General features: G+C 46.6%; 1 protein-coding gene across 1 annotated transcript in view; it reads left to right on the top strand.

Moving 5' to 3' along the window:
• Window positions 1-22,024, top strand: part of IFT52 (intraflagellar transport 52) — a 48,323-nt gene extending 26,299 nt beyond the window's left edge. Inside the window, exons 12-14 of the mRNA XM_073681164.1 lie at window positions 11,648-11,756; window positions 12,608-12,753; window positions 21,888-22,024. Of these exons, the coding sequence (XP_073537265.1) occupies window positions 11,648-11,756; window positions 12,608-12,753; window positions 21,888-21,932 (300 nt within the window). The 3' untranslated portion in view covers window positions 21,933-22,024. The remainder of the gene's footprint in view (window positions 1-11,647; window positions 11,757-12,607; window positions 12,754-21,887) is intronic.
• The last annotated feature ends 510 nt before the right edge of the window (window positions 22,025-22,534 follow it).

Here is a 22,534-nt window from a genome sequence, read left to right as displayed (position 1 = left end):
GTCAGAACGGCTGTGTCACGGGGATACCGTGAAAGAGTGGGGTCAGACGATCACAGCATCTGGTGACACCTACAGCTGCGGTAGTTACAACTGCTTCACCGCCCTATTAGCAGTTCTGGCTGTCTTTTCTCTGGTGCTGCAAGAGTTAAACTTAGAGCCAGATTGGCCATCTGGCAGTTGCCAGATGGGCTGGTACCTGCGCTGGGCCGCTCTGTCACTTGGTATTTCCAGATATCTTTCGCTGCACAGGGATCAATGCTGCACCCCTTCTCCCACGAGTCCCACGTGACGTCCTTTTCTTCACATTCATGTTATGCACGTGAAGGATGAAAGAGTAGATGACTCCTCAGCCAGTCGGCATGATCATTACCTACAGCCAGCCGGCCTCGGAGGAGCAGGCTGAGGTACGTAGCTTCCACACATTGAAAGTGTTAGTGCAGGAACCCTCCCCCCTGTCCAGCTGATGAGGACCCTTTTCCCGGTGTGCGGGAGGACGTGTTAGTTGAAACACTTGCCCTCTGTTCTGTCCAGCAGCTCCTGCCTCTGATCTGCTGCTCCCATCTTGTTACACATGATCTTCGGCGTTCGAGCCATAGCACATGACATCACTGCCATGTTCCCCCAGTCGGGCACGCCAACGTCAGCTGCCAGCCTCTGATTGGCCAGCGGCATATATGGCCGCGTAGGGAGCTGGCAAGTTCACTGCAATCGCAATACATTTCAACAAGATGTGCGCCGTTGTCTCCGGACCCCTCCAACTCTGGGCCCGGTGCAGCTACACCGGCGATATGTCCTCCCCTGCCATTACTGATCCCTGTGGCACCCCACTGTTAACTGTGACCCAATATGAGTGTGTTCAATTAATAACCACTTTTTGTTTCCTATCATTGAGCCAGTTAACCCAGTTACACATATTTCACCTGGTCCCACTGCTCTCATTTTATGTATCAACCTTTCTGTGGCACCTTATGAAGTGCCTTTGAAAAGTCCAGATAGACAACATCCACTGTGTTTCCCTGCTCCAATCTAGAACTCACCTCCTCATAGAATCTGATCAGATTAGTTTGCAGGATATATCCCTCATTAACATATGTTGATATTGGGAAATTAGGTTATTTTTACTGAGATACTCCAGGGTAGCATCTCTTAGAAAGCCTCAAAGATGTTGCCCACAGTAGAGGTTAAACTTACCAGCCTATAAATTCCAGGCTCAGATCTTGTCCCCTTCTTAAATATTGGTACCACATTTGCTATGCAGCTGTAACGCTGGTGGATGAATGTAACGCTGGTGTCTACTGAGTCTTCATTAGAGCCACTGGTGGTGAGGATAGGCTGGGCTGCCGATAGACCCCAGGTACCACTCCATGGCAGTCCCAGAGACTGCAGCAGCAGACCAGAGGGTCAGAGGTGTGGGTACCAGGTACAAGAGGACAAGGTTCAGGATAGAGAAAGTGATGCTGCAGATTTCAAAAACTCAATACATTTCAAATTCTTTAGTGTTAAAAAATACACAGGGGCGTGAGAGTTACTGTGGGTACGGAAAGTATTCAGACCTCTTTAAATTTTTCACTCTTTGTTTCATTGCAGCCATTTGGTAAATTCTAAAAAGTTCATTTTTTTTCTCGTTAAAGTACACTCTGCACCCTATCTTGACTGAAAAAGAACAGAAATGTAGAAATTTTTTGCAAATTTATTAAAAAAGAAAAACTGAAATATCATATCGTCATAAGTATTCAGACCCTTTGCTCAGTATTGAGTAGAAGCACCCTTTTGAGCTAGTACAGCCATGAGTCTTCTTGGGAATGATGCAACAAGTTTTCCACACCTGGACTTGGGGATCCTCTGCCATTCTTCCTTGCAGTTACGTCAGGTTGGATGGTGAACGTTGGTGGACAGCCATTTTCAGGTCTCTCCAGAGATGCTCAATTGGGTTTAGGTCAGGGCTATGGCTGGGCCACTCAAGAATAGTCACAGAGTTGTTCTGAAGCCACTCCTTTGTTATTTTAGCTGTGTGCTTAGGGTCATTGTCTTGTTGGAAGGTGAACCTTCGGCCAAGTCTGAGGTCCAGAGCACTCTGGAAAGTTTTCAGCCAGGATATCTCTGTACTTGGCCGCATTCATGTTTCCTTCAATTGCAACCAGTCGTCCTGTCCCTGCAGATGAAAAACACCCCCATAGCATGATGCTGCCACCACCATGTTTCACTGTTGGGATTGCATTGGGCAGGTGATGAGCAGTGCCTAGTTTTCTCCACACATACTGCTTAGAATTATCACCAAAAAGTTCCATCTTCGTCTCATCAGAACAGAGAATCTTATTTCTCATAGTCTGTGAGTCCTTCATGTGTTTTTGAGCGAATTCTATGCAGGCTTTCATATGTCTTGCACTGAGGAGAGGCTTCCGTCGGGCCACTCTGCTATAAAGTCCCGACTGGTGGAGGGCTGCAGTGATAGGTGACTTTGTGGAACTTTCTCCCATCTCCCTACTGCATCTCTGTAGCTCAGCCACAGTGATCTTGGGGTTCTTCCTTACCTGTCTCACCAAGGCTCTTCTCCCACGATTGCTCAGACTTCTGGTGGTCCCAAACTTCTTCCATTGAAGGATTATGGAGGCCACTGTGCTCTTAGGAACCTTGAATAATATCACAAAGTCTTGATTCCATATATAAAGGGAATATCTTTTACCAACTAACACAAAAAACCCTTTTATCTATTTATTATGAAAGATAATCTTTAATAGTCAAATATGACAAATATAACATACATAAAGTGCCCGTAAAGTGCCCATAAAAAGTGACCTAGTGCAGGCAGAAATATACATTCATCATAATTGATTTTTCCTATTTTCACACCTTCTTACTGAAGACGATAATCTTTCACTACTTGATACATAATGTGTAGGTGTGAACTTGAACAAAAACAGCCTATACATAATAGGTCACTAGTCTTAAAAACAGCAGGAGAAGGTTATTGTAGGTGGGACTTATGAATACATATCTATTATTTCCCAAACTGAATCAATATACCACATACATGTCAAGGGCTCAACCCTATATATGGAGTCCTTAATCAGATGCTTTACACAAATTACAGTATGATATTCACAGGGTTAACAGTGCTAATCCACCTCACAGTTTGGGTTTATATGATAAGCTAATACTCCATTCCAAAATACTTTTTCTAGACCATAACATGATCAAAGATAGGACTTATCTGAAATATGTATTTAGGTTGCCCCCATCATTCCTCCAAACTTTTTATGGGCACTTTACGGGCACTTTATGTATGTTATATTTGTCATATTTGACTATTAAAGATTATCTTTCATAATAAATAGATAAAAGGGTTTTTTGTGTTAGTTGAACCTTGAATAATGCAGAAATTCTTTTATAACCTTGGCCAGATCTGTACCTTGCCACAATTCTGTCTCTGAGCTCCTTGGGCAGTTCCTTTGAGCTCATGATTCTCATTTGGTCTGACATGCACTGTGAGCTGTGAGGTCTTTTATAGACAGGTGTGTGCCTTTCCAAATCAAGTCCTATCAGTTTAATTAAACACAGCTGGACTCCAATGAAGGAGTAGAACCATCTCAAGGAGGATCACAAGGAAATGGACAGCATGTAACTTAAATATGAGTGTCTGAGCAAAGGGTCTGAGTACTTATGACCATATGAAATTTCAGTTTTTCTTTTTTAATAAATTTGCAAAAATTTCTACATTTCTGTTTTTTTTCAGTCAAGATGGGGCGCAGAATGTACTTTAATGAGAAAAAAAATGAACTTTTTAGAATTTGCCAAATGGCTGCAATGAAGCAAAGAGTGAAAAATTTAAAGGGGTCTGAATACTTTCCGTACCCACTGTACATACATGTCAGAAGCAAAAACATGCAATGATTAAGACAGTCGCCTGAAATGTGTTTGCATACGTTTTTATTGTTTTTTAGAGATGACGTTGCGACTTCCTTTCTCTATTTTTGCACAATAAAGTATGGCTTTTAATAGAAGATTCTGATGCTGGATCACTGCTTCTGCCTACCTCTCGCTGCATTACAAGTCTCCGTGCATGGATCTTCTTATGGCTGAGATGACTTTTTTTGCCTTTTTGATTATATACATGTCATCCACTTTGTGTAATACGTTGTAATATGTTTTGTTTTGTTTTTTTTGCATGAAAATATGCAGCAGAGCTTAGCCTAAATGAATGCGTCTCAAAGTCAGATGTGAGGATAGGGAGGCAGTTTTCATAGAAGGGATCATATGCTGCACAGTCTTTCCCGGGGAGGGTGAGGAAAGTACAGTATGGCAACCGTGGGATATGAGTTTTTGACACCAGAAAACTCCTTTAACGCTTGCAACTTCTGCTGCTTCACTGCAACTCAAACTCTGAAATCAGTCAGTAAGGATTTAGGGCCCTTTTACATGGCGATATTTTTCATCAGTATTTGTTAACAGACGCTAGGAGTGAATCCAAAACACAGAAGAGGTGAAAGTATTTCAGTTATTATTTTTCTCTGTGTTTGTTCCTCTCTGGTTGTTAGCTTACAAATACTGATGTAAATTACTGCCCAAAATACTCACTGTGTGAATGAGGCAAGGAAGCTGTGTGTAATACTGTAATATAAGTCCTTATTCCGAGGATGAGTGCACACTTGCAGGTGCTGTGCTGTAATGCTTGTCTTCTCTGCTCCATCATACTGCCCAGAGCTGGAGAAACACTGCTTGTGGCAGATGTCCACACGTATCACTCAGTGACAGTGACGGACCCAGACTCCCAAACAAAATGAATCAGACAAGCATACAAAATACACGAAGCATTGCAATTGGGTGTCAAACATTCTCAACTTTATTTAAATTCACATGACACCAAAAATAGCACAACGCCCTACTCACAAAGAGTCACCCTCCAGCACTCAGGAGAGGAAAAACCCCTGTGGAGGAAACCTCTAGGAAACCATGGCTGGAGGATTGCCCTTCCCTTGGGTCAGTGCCGATATAATAGCGTTTTAGAATTTGTACATTTTACCAGATTTACAGAGAAAAACATAAATATAGACTATAAATGTGATCAACTGGATGTGGGAGAGATCTGACTGTGATATCTGCCACCACATTGATTGCTAGAATAAATTTGGTTGATCTGATTGCCCAGGTGGATGTACCATTTATTTCTTACAGATCCAGGTCCAAGTCTCAAGAAGTTGGACACTTGTTTACAGTTTTTTATGGATAATCCCTAATAGGATAAATAACCCCTCCCCCTGCCCTCCTCGCCCCTCTTCCTTCCTCCTCGCCCCTCTTCCTTCCTCCTCGCCCCTCTTCCATCCTCCTCGCCCTTCAATGTTTTGTTTTGTTAAAGTATCCAGACCTTTTTTAAATGCTTTGTTATAGTGTCTGCCATTACTACCTCTTGTGGTCATCATTCCAAAGTCTGTAAAGAACCCTTTCCTATTTAGCTGCTAGAATTAGTCATCAGAAGCACATAACCTTCAAATATGCAGTGATTATACACTACCCATTATAAAAGTGTATAATGTGCTACTTACTACCATGTTTTAGCTAAGATACAAGATATACTTGTAAGGAGAGATGAAAAAGGTAATGGGGGATGACATAAATATATTGCGGAACTCTATATAACATAAAATATAAGCAAAAAAGAAAGGGAAGAATGGCCGGCACAACTATTCTTAGCCGTATTGTAACCACTGTTTTAAAAATGGTTACAACTGTTAAAGGGGTGCTTCACCCAAAGGAAACTTTCAGCGAGCAGTACAGCTTGCGGAGTAACTGAGTGTGCAGTATATACAATGTTAGGATTTGACTCTGCTTGTCGGTTGGACCGGTTGTCACGTCACTGCAGGAATGTGATTTGCACTAAATTTTGATCATGTTCTGGCTAGATTTTCATCTGCTTTACTCAGCAGAACATTGAGAGATGATGAGAATATACTTCGCACGTAACTGCAACTGTGGAAATCCCATACTTGCAGTTACATGACAAAGCGGTGGAAAGCCGTTTTACCGGTTGCAGTCGGCCAGTGTAAATGCACCTTTCTCCTGTTCAAGATAATTGTTGGAAGTCAGTATCTAGTTAAGATAACAGTCCATAGTCTGCAATGTTTACTGATCATGAAATGGCACGCGTATGTGACAGACATTTTTGCACCAATAATGTGTTTCCTATATTACAAATATGTCCGTCTCTCCTGTTGAAAGAAATTAACATTTTCATGGATGGAAATTTATATTTTACATTATGTCAATTCAGTTTTGTCTGTCGATGATGAAGTGAAGTTTGCAGCAATTTTTATTTAAAAAATGTTTTGAAAATATTTCACATTCACCGCTGGGTGTGTCTGTTTGCTCCCAATTGCCAGGGCTGAGCTTCCGTTCCAGTCCGGCCCTGGTTAAACTGCTTAGTTGGACTCCCGGGGTTCTGTGTCTTGGGTTGTATCAGCTGTTCTGAGTTTCTTACTCCTTACTCCCAGCAGGTATAAGAACCCTCCTCCTTGCTTCTGACCTTGCCAGTGATAGTTAGGGTTTGTGCACACGTAGAGTATTTTGCATGCAGAAATTTCTGCACCATCTCTGCATATCGTGGCAGGAAAACCCAGCCTCAAAACGTTGCGTTTTTTGCATGAGTGTTTGCCTGCCCTTTTTCAGTGCATTCAATGGGTGAAAAACGCAGAGAATTGATGTGCTGCAGAGTATTTCCTGCACCAAATATGCGAGTCAAAAATGCTCAACATGTGCATGACACTTCAGGTTTCTCATTCTCTTTGCTGGCATCAGGTTTTGCTAGCAAATCTGCATGGCAAAAATGCACCAAATCTGCAACGTGTCCACACAGCCTTACCACTACCTGGTTTGGAGCTGAAGTAGAGAGTTCACTGTTTGGAATAGGCGGTTGTAGAGTTTTTCAGGAGATTGCTGTGTGGAGTTGGTTTGCATGTTTATCCTTATCCTCTCCCATTTGGTTTCTTCCTTCCTATTCCTCCCCTTCTTCTTGCTCTGATGTTTTGTGAGTGTATTTATATGATTGTAGGTGTGTACCCCGGTTGGGGGAGGGTACAGATAAGGTTAAGATTGGAGCATAGCAAGGTAGAAGATCTCGGGATCTCCACCATCCGGGATAATCCGGGGGACAGGGATAGCTTAGGGCGCCCCTAGTTCGAGGGATCGGGTAGGTGCCCACAGTAGTCCCTTGTCTCATACGTGACAGGCTGCACCCAATAAACTAAGTACTACATCTTTGGATTCCGCTTCTCTTTGCCTACATTATATTTCTGTCAAATGAGGTAGCGAAAACCTGCTGACAGATTCCCTTTAAGGTTTGTCTTAAGCATGTGAAATGCATTCTTGGTGAAGTTGAGATCTGGTGATTTACTCTGCCATTACAGAATATTCCATTTCTTTGTCTTAAAAACTCCTGATTGCTTTTGCAGTATATTTTGGGTCCTTGTCCATCTGTACTGTGAAGCGCTGTCCAATCAACCTTGCTGCATTTGGTTGAATCTGAGCAAAAAGTATCGCCCTGTACACTTCAGAATTCATCCGGCTGCTTATGTCTTCAGTCACATCATCAATAAACACTAGTGACCCAGAGCAATTGGAAGCCATGCATACCCATGCCATCACACTGCCTCCATCATGTTTTACAGAGGATGTGGTGTGCTTTGGATTATGAGCCGTTCCAAGCCTTCTCCACACTTTCCTCTTCCTATCATTCTGGTACAGGTTGATCTTGGTTTCATCTGTCCATAGAATGCTTTTCCAGAACTGGACTGACTTTAGGGCAAAGTCTAATATGGCCTTTCTATTTTTGAGGCTGATTAATGGTTTGCACCTTGTATGAACCCTCTGTATTTGCTCTCATTGAGTCTTCTTTTTATGGTAGACTTGGCGAATCACCTACTTCCTGGAGAGTGCACTTCACTTGGGTGGATGCTGTGAAGGGGTTTTTCTTCACCATGGAAAGGATTCTGCGATCATCCACCACTGTTGTCTTCTGTGGACGTCCAGACCTTTTTGAGTTCCCTAGCTCACCAGTGCGTTCTTTTTTTCCAGAATGTACCAGATGGTTGATTCCTAACATTTCTTCTATCTCTCTGATGGATTTCTTCTTCTTTCTTTTTTCAGCCTAATTTACTGCTCCTTTGACTGCATGTTGTGGGTTCACAGCAACAGCTTCCAAATGCAAATGTCACAACCTGGAATCAGCTTCAGACCTTTTAACTACTTAATTGATTATAAAATAACGAGGGAATAGCCCATGCCGCCCATGAAAGAGCTTTTGAGATAACTGTCCAATTACTTTTTGTCCATTTAAAAAGAGCTTCATATTAAAAAGCTTCATATTAAAGCTTCATTAAATGCTTCATATTAAAAAGCTGTAATTTACAAGTAATTGGTTAGAGATTGATTTATTCTGGCTCCATGGACAACTTTCCTATAAGGGTTAATTAGTCCTATAATACTACCATTGTTGCATTACCAATCAGTTATCTTAGGAGCTACTAGAAGGCCTAAGGTCCTATAGTTAAAGGGAACCTGTCATGTCAGTTGGAGCATGTAAACTGCCCCCAGGTTGTTGTTAGTGGTGCATTGTGCACACTGGATGATGGGGCCATACATACCAGGATTGGTGATGAGGGGTGCCATACATAACCAGGATTGGTGATGAGGGGTGCCATACAGAACAGGATTGGGGATGAGGGGTGCCATACATACTAGGATTGGTGATGAGGGGTGCCATACATAACCAGGATTGGTGATGAGGGGTGCCATACAGAACAGGATTGGGGATGAGGGGTGCCATACATACTAGGATTGGTGATGAGGGGTGCCATACATAACCAGGATTGGTGATGAGGGGTGCCATACAGAACAGGATTGGGGATGAGGGGTGCCATACATATCAGGATTGGGGATGAGGGGGGTCATCCATATCAGGATTGGGGATGAGGGGGGTCATCCATATCAGCATTGGGGATGAGGAGGGGTCATCCGTATCAGGATTGGGGATGAGGGGGGTCATCCGTATCAGGATTGGGGATGAGGGGGGTCATCCGTATCAGGATTGGGGATGAGGGGGGTCATCCGTATCAGGATTGGGGATGAGGGGGGTCATCCGTATCAGGATTGGGGATGAGGGGGGTCATCCGTATCAGGATTGGGGATGAGGGGGGTCATCCATATCAGGATTGGGGATGAGGGGGGTCATCCATATCAGGATTGGGGTTGAGGGGTGCCATACATAACCAGGATTGGGGATGAGGGGTGCCATACATAACCAGGATTGGGGATGATGAGGTCACACATACCAGGTTTGGTTTGAGGGGAGCCATGCATACCAGGATTGGGGATGATGGGGCCATGCATACCAGGATTGGGGATGAGGGGTGCCATACATACCAAGATTGGGGATGATGGGGCCATGCATACCTGCTTTGGGGGATGAAGGGGCCATGCATACCAGGATTGGGGATGAGGGGTGCCATACATACCAGGATTGGGGATGAGGGGTGCCATACATACCAGGAGGATTGAGGATGAGGGGTGCCATACATACCAGGATTGGGGATGAGGGAAGCCATGCATGCCAGGATTGGGGATGATGGGGCCATGCATACCAGGATTGGGGGATGAGTGGGCTATACTTACCAGGATGGGGAAATTTACCAGTAGCTAGTGCATTTCCCACCCTAGGCTTCTACTCGAGTCAATAAGTTTTCCTGGCTTATACTTAGAACGGCTTATACTCGAGTATATACGGTGTGTGTGTGTGTATGTATGTGTATTTATATATGTGTATGTATGTGTGTGTGTATGTATATATATATATATATATATATATATATATAATATATAATATATAATATATATATACACTGCTCAAAAAAAATAAAGGGAACACTTAAATAATACATCCTAGATCTGAATGACTGAAATATTCTCATTGAATACTTTGTTCTGTGCAAAGTTGAATGTGATGACAACAAAATCACACAAAAATCATCTATGGAAATCAAATTTATTAACCAATGGAGGCCTGGATTTGGAGTCCCCCCCTCCAAAATTAAAGTGGAAAAACACACTACAGACTGATCCAACTTTGATGTAATGTCCTTAAAACCAGTCAAAATGAGGCTCAGTATTGTGTGTGGCCTCCACGTGCCTGTATGACCTCCCTACAACGCCTGGGCATGCTCCTGATGAGGTTGCGGATGGTCTCCTGTGGGATCTCCTCCCAGACCTGGACTAAAGCATCCGCCAACTCCTGGACTGTCTGTGGTGCAACGTGACATTGGTGGATGGAGCGAGACATGATGTCCCAGATGTGCTCAATCGGATTCAGATCTGCGGAACGGGCGGGCCAGTCCATAGCTTCAATGCCTTCATCTTGCAGGAACTGCTGACACGCTCCAGCCACATGAGGTCTGGCATTGTCCTGCATTAGGTGTAACCCAGGGCCAACCGCACCAGCATATGGTCTCACAAGGGGTCTGAGGATCTCATCTTGGTACCTAATGGCAGTCAGGCTACCTCTGGCGAGCACATGGAGGGCTGTGCAGCCCTCCAAAGAAATGCCACCCCACACCATTACTGACCCACTGCCAAACCGGTCATGCTGAAGGATGTTGCAGGAAGCAGATCGCTCTCCACGGCATCTCCAGACTCTGTCACGTCTGTCACATGTGCTCAGTGTGAACCTGCTTTCATCTGTGAACAGCACAGGGCGCCAGTGGCGACTTTGCCAATCCTGCTGTTCTGTGGCAAATGCCAAGCGTCCTGCACGGTGTTGGGCTGTGAGCACAACCCCCATTTGTGGACGTCGGGCCCTCATACCACCCTCATGGAGTCGGTTTGTGCAGACACATGCACATTTGTGGCCTGCTCGAGGTCATTTTGCAGGGCTCTGGCAGTGCTCCTCCTGTTCCTCCTTGCACAAAGGCGGAGGTAGAGATCCTGCTGCTGGGCTGTTGCCCTCCTACAGCCCCCTCCATGTCTCCTGGTGTACTGGCCTGTCTCCTGGTAGCGCCTCCAGCCTCTGGACACTACGCTGACAGACACAGCAAACCTTCTTGCCACAGCTCGCATTGATGTGCCATCCTGCATGAGCTGCACTACCTGAGCAACTTCTGTGGGTTGTAGAGTCCGTCTCATGCTACCACGAGTGTGAAAGCACAACCAACATTCAAAAGTGACGAAAACATCAGCCAGAAAGCATTGGTACTGAGATGTGGTCTGTGGTCCCCACCTGCAGAACCACTCCTTTATTGAGGGTGTCTTGATAATTGCCAATAATTTCCATCTATTGTCTATTCCATTTGCACAACAGCATGTGAAATTGTGTCAATCAGTGTTGCTTCCTAAGTGGACAGTTTAATTTCACAGAAGTTTGATTCACTTGGAGTTATATTCTGTTGTTTAAGTGTTCCCTTTATTTTTTTGAGCAGTGTGCATATGTGTATATATATATATATATATATATATATATATATATATATATATATATATATATATATATATATATATATATATATATATATATATATATATATATATATATATATATATTCACACAGCTTAGCAGAGCTTAGTTTTATGCTGTGCGCAACTTTCTTTTTTTTCCCCTCTCGCTTGTTAGGTATTCCCTCCATCATTTCGTGAACCTCCCGCTCCAGCTCTTGAGCTGTTTGATTTGGATGAGAACTTCTCGTCAGAGAAATCACGGCTTGCACAGATAACAAATCGATGTGAGTACCTAATTCCTTTATACTTTTTGTATGTACTCTGTATTTTTTGTAGCTCATGTTGTATAACCATTGGTGCTGATGTATCTAGGCATTTGCATCAGAAGACACTAACAATTTGGTGTCCTGTTTATGAAGCTCCTACTTCACATTTTATTACCACATCTGAATGTGTCGGGAAAGGTGGACAAGTTTATGAGTGGTATTGTGCAAAACTTTTTTCTTTTCCAACTTGGCATTGTCTTCAGACAACAGCAGATTCATGAACAGGACATCTGCTCTGTTCGGGAATTGAGGGCATGTTGCACTGGTGGGAGAGTGGTAAACTGTAGGTACTGTGTGCCAACAGTAATAAAGCTGCCTCATTTACTAAAGCTAAGCAAGGGCACCCGAGAGAGCCATAGACAGTCATAGAAATTTCATTACCATTGGTCAGGAGAATGCAGTTGAATATTCAACTGCACAGAATGTGACAACTGGAACATGTAGACGGGCCGATCACAGCCTGTTAACCAGTGCCGAACGACTATACTCACATGTTTATTGGCCAACAAAAACTGATGGGAATGTTCACTGATTCTCGGCCTATCTAAATTCACCTTAAGTCACCAAATAACCTTTTTAGTTTTTGAATAATCTACTTGCTTCTCTTGTTATTCTTTATGCATCTTATAGCCACAGTGGATAAGATATGAATGAAGTCATTCTTGGTATAGTCCCTCACATGGTCAGTGTTTGGCTGATATCTGCGGTTCAGTCAGATCTAGTAACCTCTCTCTCGCTGTAAACCTGCCAACCCACCGTATACAGACTTTTTATTGTGAATACACTTGCTGTTTTTTCCATTCATGCAGGCACAGAGGACGACCTGGAATTCTATGTACGGAAGTGTGGTGATATCTTGGGGGTAACTGGAAGCCTACCAAAGGAAGAACAAGATGCCAAACACATTCTTCAACACATTTTTTTCCAAGTTGTTGAATTCAAGAAACTTAATCAGGTAGAAAGAACATGAATGCACTTCTGAGGACTTAGTTTGAAAATAAGTGCTGTAGAAAAAAAGGCATTAAAGTGAACCTGACAGCTGATGCACGTTGGTCTCACCACTGGCAGCATGTATCAGAGTACGGCTCCATCATTTCAGGCAGGTATGTTTTTTATCCTGGAACACTGTGTTGTTTCTGAGAAAACATAGTTAACAGCTGGCTGGAAACTATGGGGCTTGGGTGACTAGTTCAAGAGACTACTCCCTGAAGGTTTCTTCTTGCTCCTTACATGTATGGACACAACGGTCACTCAGAGGGGTCTGGCACACAAAGCTGCCCCTCGGAATAGTCACCGACTTCCATGTTCTCCTTTCAGTTTTTTTCTCTGACACACCACAGCGTTCCAGAGTAAGACATACCAGCCTGAAATTATTGATAACTCTGAATCATGCTGCCCAGTTCCATTTAAAGATAACCTGATAAAAAGGAAACTATTTTTATAGTGGTGCAACCTATACAAAATATGCTATTAAAAGAGAAAAAAATAAACATGCAGATTTGTTTTTTCCCACTGATTTCCGTGAGGAAAAAGTGAAGGACTACAGGCACCAAACTAAGTGCACTACCGCACGGTGTGAATGAGAGGTCCTAACTCCCCTTTGATCTACACCTGAAAAATGCTGACCTGACATAAGTTGCTAGGCATACGTTCCTGCCCTATCTGACATTTGGAGTGGAGAGATGTAACTGCACACCAGGTGGGACGCGTTAACCACCCTACAAGTATTGTGCACAGGTTCCAATAATTAGAATAGGAGCTAACAGATTTTGCAGGACGTTATGCATGGACAACCCCTTGAAAATGTCTTATGATTATATTATGAGGATGGTCTTTCACACTGGTAAGTGTCTAACTTAGTAAAGGTCCAGCCCATTCTGCCCCACAAATCAACAGAACAAAGGTGCCCTGTCACTACAGTACCATCCATGTCCTGGTGCCTGTGTGATACTGCAGTTTAGCTTTTATTAAGCAGAAGTACGTATATAAACTCAAGCACCATTCATACAGTGGCTTGAAAAAGTATTCACCCCCTTGGCATTTTTCTTGTCTTGCCTCACAACCTGGAATTTCACTCTTTTTTTTTTTTTTTTAGAGTTTGCATCAGTTCATGTAAAGAACATGCCTACAACTGTGAACATTTGTTTGTTGTTTGCTTCACAATAAAAAAAAAACAGGACAAAATAAATGAAAACTTCAGTGTGCATAACTAATCACCCCCCTAAAGTCAGTACTTTGTAGAGCCACCTTTTGCGGCAATTACAGCTGCGAGTCTCTTTATAGAAGTCTCTGAGCTTTCCACATGTTGCCACTGAGATTTCTTCTGGCGCACAGCAATCCTCAAGTCTGACCACAGATTTTCAATTGGATTAAGGTCTCGGCTTTGACTAGGCCACTCCAAAACATTTACACGCTGTAACGGGTCCGGGAGGCGGAACCTCTGAGCTACTATACAAGGGGGCGGCCCTTGTAAGGGAGCGGGTGGCAGTCTCCGGGTGAACGGACAGGGAGTTACGGCAAGTGATCAGGGCAGTCTCTGGGTAAGGGGTAGGTACGACCTGTGATGGCAGAACCTCCGGGTAGGCTAGCAGGCAGATGGTAGACGTGTGCTCCCAGGTGAGCAAGCGAGAGTCTCTGGAATAGCAGGTGGTCACGGCACGTGACGGCGGAACCTCCGGGCTGGCAGGCAGGTAGGTAACGGAGAAGCGCTCCCAGGTGAGCGGGCAAGAGTCTCTGAGATAGCTGGTGGTCACAGCACGTGACAACGGAGCCTCCAGGCTGGCAAGCAGGCAGGTAGCGGAGAAGCGCTCCCAGGTGAGCGGGCAAGCTGGTCCATAGACAGACTGACCGGAGTTGTAAGGCAGACCGTCGGACCTCAGGCAAGCAGGCAGGTAGCTGATGTGCGCTCCCAGGTGAGCGGACAAGTTGGTCCTTAGACAGACTGACCGGAGTTGTAAGGCAGACCGTCGGACCTCAGGCAGGCTGGCAGGTAACAAGTATTCAGGCAGGAATCAGGCAGGTAACTAGCAGGAAACTGGCAGGTAACTGGCAACGGGACCTGAGGGCTGAAGCACAGGTGAGACACAGGTGCAAACAACATTGCTCGGGCACCTCCATTTTGGAGGAGGTGCCTTATATATGATGAAGTCCTCCGGCCATTGGCCGGGGACTCCTTAGGACGGCGCGCGCGGCCCCTTTAAGAGGAGGGGAGCGCGCGCGCCCTAAGCACAGGGGCCGGGAAGGAGCGCGCGCTGAGAGCAGAGCGGGAGGAGGACGCCGGGAAGGAGCGCGCGCTGAGAGCAGAGCGGGAGGAGGACGCCGGGAAGGAGCGCGCGCTGACAGCAGAGCGGGGAGAGGACGCCGGGCACGGAACAGAGCGGTGAGGGGAGCAGCGTCCCTGCCTAGCAGAGGGCAGGGACGCCAGCGCTACAGTACCCCCCCCTTTAGGCCCCCCCTTTTTTAGGCCAGACAGAAATTTAGCTAGGATGAGAGGGGCATGGATGTTCTCCCGGGACTCCCACGTTCTCTCCTCAGGACCAAACCCCTTCCAATCTACTAGAAAAAAGGTCTTTCCTCTTACCCTTTTGGTGGCAAGAATGTTCTCTACCTCAAACTCGTCCTCAGCAGAAACCGGAGCAGGAGGCGTACCTGTAGACTTGGAAAAAGAGTTAAGCACCACAGGTTTGAGGAGAGACACATGGAAGGAGTTAGGGATCCGTAAGTTGGCCGGGAGTTTCAATTTATAGGCCACCGGGTTGATCTGACTGATGACCTCCAGTGGGCCGATGAACCGAGGCCCTAACTTATAGGAAGGGATCTTGAGCCGGACATATTTGGACGAGAGCCAGACTTTATCCCCAGGGCGGAATTGAGGAGGGTCCAGACGTTTTTTGTCAGCGTGTCTTTTCATACGCTCGGAAGACAGAAGGAGTGCGGACCGGGTACTCTCCCATATGGAGGAAAATTTGTTAACAAGAGATTCCGCAGCCGGATTGTCCGCCGAGGTGGAGACGGGAAACGGGATCCGAGGATGCTGACCGTAGACTACAAAAAACGGGGATTTGGAGGAAGACTCGCTCTCGTGATTGTTGTACGAGAATTCGGCCCATGGCAGGAGATCCACCCAGTCAGAATGGTGGGCATTAACGAAGTGCCGAAGGTAACTGGTCAGGTTCTGATTGATCCGCTCCACTTGACCATTAGACTGTGGGTGGTAAGCGGAGGAGAAGTCCAGGGTGACGTCCAGCAATTTACAAGTGGCTCTCCAGAAACGGGAAGTGAACTGTACCCCACGATCCGACACGATGTGACGGGGCAGGCCATGAAGACGGAAGATGTGGCGGATAAAGTCTTTAGCCAGCTCGGGTGCAGACGGAAGACCTGGCAGTGGAATGAAGTGAGCCATCTTGGAGAAGCGGTCAGCGACCACCCAAATGACCGTACAACCGGCAGAGACGGGTAGATCAGTAATGAAGTCCATCGCTATATGCTGCCAGGGGGCAGCAGGTACTGGCAGAGGTAGGAGGCGGCCGGCCGGCAGGTGTCTCGGAACTTTGTTGCGGGCGCAGGACACACAGGCAGAAACAAAGTCTATTACATCCTTGTGCAGGTTAGGCCACCAGTAGTGCCGGGTAATAAGCTGGAGGGTCTTTTTCTGACCGGCGTGGCCAGCTAGTTTAGACGAATGACCCCAGTGTAGGATCTTCTCCCGATCAGGTACAGGTACGAACGTCTTACCAGGAGGAAGACGATTTAGACTCACGGGAGCCACCTGCATTACTCTGGCGGGATCGATGATATGTTTCGGATCCTCCTCGAGATCAGACACCAGAAAGGACCGAGACAAGGCGTCCGCCTTGACGTTTTTGTCAGCCGGGCGAAAATGAAGGACAAAATCAAAACGAGCAAAAAACAAGGACCACCGGGCTTGGCGCGGGTTAAGTCTCTGGGCATGCTGGAGGTAAGCCAAGTTCTTGTGGTCAGTGTAAATTATTACCGGGTGAAGAGCCCCCTCGAGCAGGTAACGCCACTCCTCCAATGCCAGTTTGATGGCCAATAACTCTCGGTCTCCTATGGAATAGTTGCGCTCAGAGGAGGAGAAGAGTTTAGAGAAGAAGCCACAAGTTACCATCCTCCCGGAAGATGATTTTTGAGTAAGTACCGCTCCGGCTCCAGAGGAGGAGGCGTCAACCTCCAGGAAGAACTGTTTGTTGCCATCTGGGCGATGCAGCACCGAGGCGGAAGAGAAGGCCTGTTTAAGGGAAAGAAAGGCCTCCTCTGCTTCGGGTGGCCACTCTTTGGGATTAGTACCTTTACGGGTGAGCGCAGAAATTGGAGCCGTCCGGGAAGAGAAGTGTGGTATGAAGAGGCGGTAGTAGTTGGCGAAGCCCAGGAATCGCTGAATGGCCTTCAACCCCTCCGGTCGGGGCCATTTCTCGATGGCAGACAGTTTCTCAGGATCCATTTGTAGGCCGGTCTGAGAGATAATGTAGCCCAGAAACGGAAGCGAGGTCTGCTCAAAGAGGCACTTCTCAAATTTAGCGTAGAGATGGTTCTGCCTTAGCCTGAGCAGGACCTGACGAACGTCCCTCCGGTGAGTCTGGAGATCCGGAGAGAAGACCAAGATGTCGTCCAGGTACACTACTACGCAGGAGTAGAGAAGGTCCCGGAAGATGTCATTGACCAACTCTTGAAAGACGGCAGGAGCGTTACAGAGACCAAAGGGCATTGCCAGGTATTTATAGTGGCCGTCCCGGGTGTTGAATGCCGTCTTCCATTCATCCCCCTGACGAATACGAACCAGGTTGTACGCCCCACGAAGGTCCAGTTTGGTGAAGATCCTAGCCCCCCTCAGGCGATCAAATAATTCTGGAATGAGCGGAAGGGGGTACTTATTCTTCACCGTGATCAGGTTTAGGCCTCTATAGTCTATACAGGGACGGAGAGAGCCGTCCTTCTTTTTGACGAAAAAGAAGCCTGCTCCCGCCGGGGAGGTAGATTTCCGGATGAATCCTCTGGCCAGATTCTCCTCAATATATTCGGACATTGACCGGGTCTCAGCAGCGGATAAAGGATAGATACGCCCACGGGGAGGAGTAGTACCGGGTAGCAGATCGATGGGACAGTCGTATGGTCTATGTGGTGGTAATGTCTCTGCCTCCTTTTTATTAAAGACATCTGCATAAGACCAATAAGGAATCGGAAGTCCAGGTAGATTAGCTGGGGTAGGAGAGGGACGGACGGGATGGACGGGAACCAGGCAGGTTTTATGACAGTCTTGTCCCCAGCGAAGGACCTCTCCGGTTTGCCAGTCTAGCACGGGTGCATGTCTCTGGAGCCAGGGCAGACCTAGCAAGAGGGCGTGAGAGAGTCCAGGCAGAACATGAAAGGAGATACTTTCAGAATGCAGCATTCCCACCTGCAGGGTAATGGATTCGGTGATGAGTTGAATGGGGCGAGGTAAGAGGCCCCCACCCACGGCAGCGACAGACAAGGGTACAGCCAGAGGTTTGGTGGGGATGCGGTATTTCTCAACCAGGGACTGTGAAATAAGGTTCCCGGCTGCTCCAGAGTCAAGTTGGGCTAGTTCGAAATAACGGTTCTCCCCGTAGATGATCGAAACTGACAACAGCAGGGATGGAGAGGATTTATTCTTGTCTAGGTGGACCTCTCTGAGCGAACCTAGACACAGGCGTTTCCCGACCTCTCCGGGCAGGCACGGATCCGGTGCTCCTTACTGCCACAGTAGAAGCAGCTCCCCTCGGCACGGCGTGAGTCCTGACGGGTTTTGACCATCTTGGTCTGGTCGACCTGCATAGGCTCAGGAGAGTGTACCTGGGGAGAGATGGAGGGAATGACGGGTTTCTGGAGAGTAGGAGCTAAACGTGGAATCCCTCTCTCACGGGTGACCTCTTTGGCACGCTCCTGGAACCGTAGGTCAATCCGGGTGGCAAGGGTTATTAGATCATCGAGAGAGGTAGGAATGTCCCGACCAGCAAGTTCATCTTTAATACGACCGGACAGACCCTCCCAGAAGACGGATACCAGAGCGTCGTTATCCCAGGCCAGCTCCGAGGCAAGGGTGCGGAACCGTATGGCATATTGGCCCACGGTGAGACCCTCCTGACGGAGGCGTAGCAGAGAGGATGCGGATGAGGTCTTCCGTCCGGGTTCGTCGAAGACTTTCCGGAAAGCCGAGAGAAAAGCAGGCAAGTTGGACACCAGGGGGTCTCCTCTCTCCCATAGAGGATTTAGCCAGGCCAGGGCCTCCCCGGTGAGATGGGACATGATAAAGGCAATTTTGGCCCGGTCGGAATTAAACTGATGGGACAAAAGTTCAAAGTGCAGGGTGCACTGATTTATGAAGCCCCGAGCCTGGACGGGGTCGCCTCCGAAGCGAGGAGGTGCAGAGAGCCGGGGTCCGGGGTAGGATACCATAGTATTAGTGGGCAGCGGAGCTGCCGGTTTGCAAGATATGGCACTGGCGGAGGTTGTTGGTGGATCAGACAGAGTGTTCAGGCGAGTATTAACATTCCGCAGGTGACCCAGGATGGCCTCCTGTTGGGACCTCTGACGGGACAGTTCAAGACAGAGGTCCGAGAGCGAGGGAGCTTGGGTGCCACCGGGTTCCATGGCCCGAGCAAACTGTAACGGGTCCGGGAGGCGGAACCTCTGAGCTACTATACAAGGGGGCGGCCCTTGTAAGGGAGCGGGTGGCAGTCTCCGGGTGAACGGACAGGGAGTTACGGCAAGTGATCAGGGCAGTCTCTGGGTAAGGGGTAGGTACGACCTGTGATGGCAGAACCTCCGGGTAGGCTAGCAGGCAGATGGTAGACGTGTGCTCCCAGGTGAGCAAGCGAGAGTCTCTGGAATAGCAGGTGGTCACGGCACGTGACGGCGGAACCTCCGGGCTGGCAGGCAGGTAGGTAACGGAGAAGCGCTCCCAGGTGAGCGGGCAAGAGTCTCTGAGATAGCTGGTGGTCACAGCACGTGACAACGGAGCCTCCAGGCTGGCAAGCAGGCAGGTAGCGGAGAAGCGCTCCCAGGTGAGCGGGCAAGCTGGTCCATAGACAGACTGACCGGAGTTGTAAGGCAGACCGTCGGACCTCAGGCAAGCAGGCAGGTAGCTGATGTGCGCTCCCAGGTGAGCGGACAAGTTGGTCCTTAGACAGACTGACCGGAGTTGTAAGGCAGACCGTCGGACCTCAGGCAGGCTGGCAGGTAACAAGTATTCAGGCAGGAATCAGGCAGGTAACTAGCAGGAAACTGGCAGGAAACTGGCAGGTAACTGGCAGGTAACTGGCAACGGGACCTGAGGGCTGAAGCACAGGTGAGACACAGGTGCAAACAACATTGCTCGGGCACCTCCATTTTGGAGGAGGTGCCTTATATATGATGAAGTCCTCCGGCCATTGGCCGGGGACTCCTTAGGACGGCGCGCGCGGCCCCTTTAAGAGGAGGGGAGCGCGCGCGCGCCCTAAGCACAGGGGCCGGGAAGGAGCGCGCGCTGAGAGCAGAGCGGGAGGAGGACGCCGGGAAGGAGCGCGCGCTGACAGCAGAGCGGGGAGAGGACGCCGGGCACGGAACAGAGCGGTGAGGGGAGCAGCGTCCCTGCCTAGCAGAGGGCAGGGACGCCAGCGCTACACACGCTTCCCCTTAAACCACTGGAGTGTTGCTTTAGCAGTATGCCTTGGACCATTGTCTTGTTGGAAGGTGAACCTCCGTCCCAGTCTCAAATCACTGACAAACTGAAACAGGTTTTGCTCAAGAATATCACTGTATTTCGCACCAAACATCTTCCCCTGGACTCGGACCATTTTCCCTGTCCATGTTGAAAAACATCCCTATAGCATGATGCTGCCATCACCATGTTTCACTGTCTGGATTGTGTTTTTGGGGTGATGAGCTGTGTTGGTTTGGCACCAGATAAAGCATTTATCTTGGTGGCCAAAAAGTTAAATTTTGGTCTCATCTGACCACAGCACCTTCCTCCATACATTTGGGGAGTCTCCTTTTACTTCCTTTCACTAATCATGTGACTTATGAAGGTAATTGCTTGCACCAGACATTTTAGGGGCTTCACAAAAGGGGTGAATACATATGCACATGCCAATTTTTAGTTATTTGTTTCCATAAATGTAATTTATGCCTATATTTTTCTCATTTCACTTCACCAACTTAGACTATTTAGTGCTGATACATCACACACAAATCAGAATACAAAAATATTTATTTTTTTAAATCAAATGTTTATTTTAAAAGATTTTTTTAAACAACAACATTACAAACATTAGAGGAACACAGTCCTCTACCCCCCAACATTAACATACATTTCTCATGAAATAGTTATATTCCTTGGTTCTGCAAAATAAGGGAGTGCAAAAATATTTAAATACAGGTTGTAATGTAACAAAATAGGTAAAAAGACAAGAGGGGTAAATATTTTTGCAAGCAACTGTATATAGTTACATGGTCAGGAGCAGTGCTGAGTGTGATGTTGCACTAAAGTAGTCATAGTGCTCCAGTGGAGACCCGAGCCCTCTCTTTGGCTGATTGTTAGGTTATCACAGTACCTCTATGGATAGGATGTTAATGCTATTTTCTGAGATTTAACATCAGTCATACATCTAACATACTGTATTACCTATACCCGTTATGTATTTAGGTTAGATCCCTTTTTTTTTCTTATTGTATTTATAGCAGTGCTTTGGTTGGCTTAAAGGGGATGTCCACTTTCAGAAGTGTTATAAAATAATAAAAAAAAAAGCTTTAATCACCATTCCCAGGTCCTAGCATCCAGTCTGTGAACTCAGCGGCTCTGAGTGGTGTGTTCAGTCTACACGGGCAGAGCCACTGAGCTCACTGATTGACGCTCTGTTGACTTGACGTCCGCACCGCAGCCAATACCAGATATTGGGAGCAGCGGCAGAGATTCACAACTGAGTCCTGGGATGGTGAGTAACGCACAGTTTGTTTTTATATACAAAATGCACCTAGGAACCAAGATTTTCTGAAAGGGTACAAGCTCATTAAACTCATGATTATACTTACTGTTTAATTGATGTTTTTTTACTTGTCACTTTGTTGCAGGAGCATGACATGGATACTAGTGAAACGGGTTTCCAGAGCAGCTGAGATCCGACGAGTAACTCTTACACCAGCTGACGTCCAAAAATACGACGGATCAGTTCTCATATTTATTCATGTTTTTATAATTTTGTATTCCGTCATATCTAGTGCGATTGTAAATATGCTATTTGTATGAGGAACATACAGAATAAATAGCTTTATATATACCTATGATAAGGGCGTCTTGCATTTCTCACACATTAAAGCCTGCTGTTTTCCTGGGGTACAGAGTTTGTTTGAAGACTGGCACTGCGGCGGTACGCTGGCTTTGTGTCTTAGTGTATTAGCGTTAGTCTGGGACTGCCCGTACTGTAGGAATGTGCCAGGAATAGCAGTGGTAAAATTCCTCCAGCACATTATGTTCTCATGCAAATTATCCATCCTCTGTGCTTGCTGACCCCTCTCCTATGTGTCAGATCTAGGGGAACACACTGGATTTGTTTTCTCCCATTACAACAATGGAAGTTTTTCCACCTACAGTGGACTTGCGTAGGTCCGTCTCAATGTATTCAGCAGCAGAAACAATTGTCAGTCACTAAAAATTAAATGAATGTATAGAGCATCAGGAACGTCTGATCAATTAGAAATGTCAGTAAAATATAAATAAG

Source organism: Phyllobates terribilis, unplaced genomic scaffold (genome assembly GCF_046119375.1).
Source record: "Phyllobates terribilis strain yellow unplaced genomic scaffold, ASM4611937v1 Scaffold_5__5_contigs__length_657084704, whole genome shotgun sequence".
Lineage (NCBI taxonomy): Eukaryota > Metazoa > Chordata > Amphibia > Anura > Dendrobatidae > Phyllobates > Phyllobates terribilis.
The sequence above is the reverse complement of the archived record's forward strand: the minus strand, read 5'-3'. Positions and strand labels throughout refer to the sequence as shown.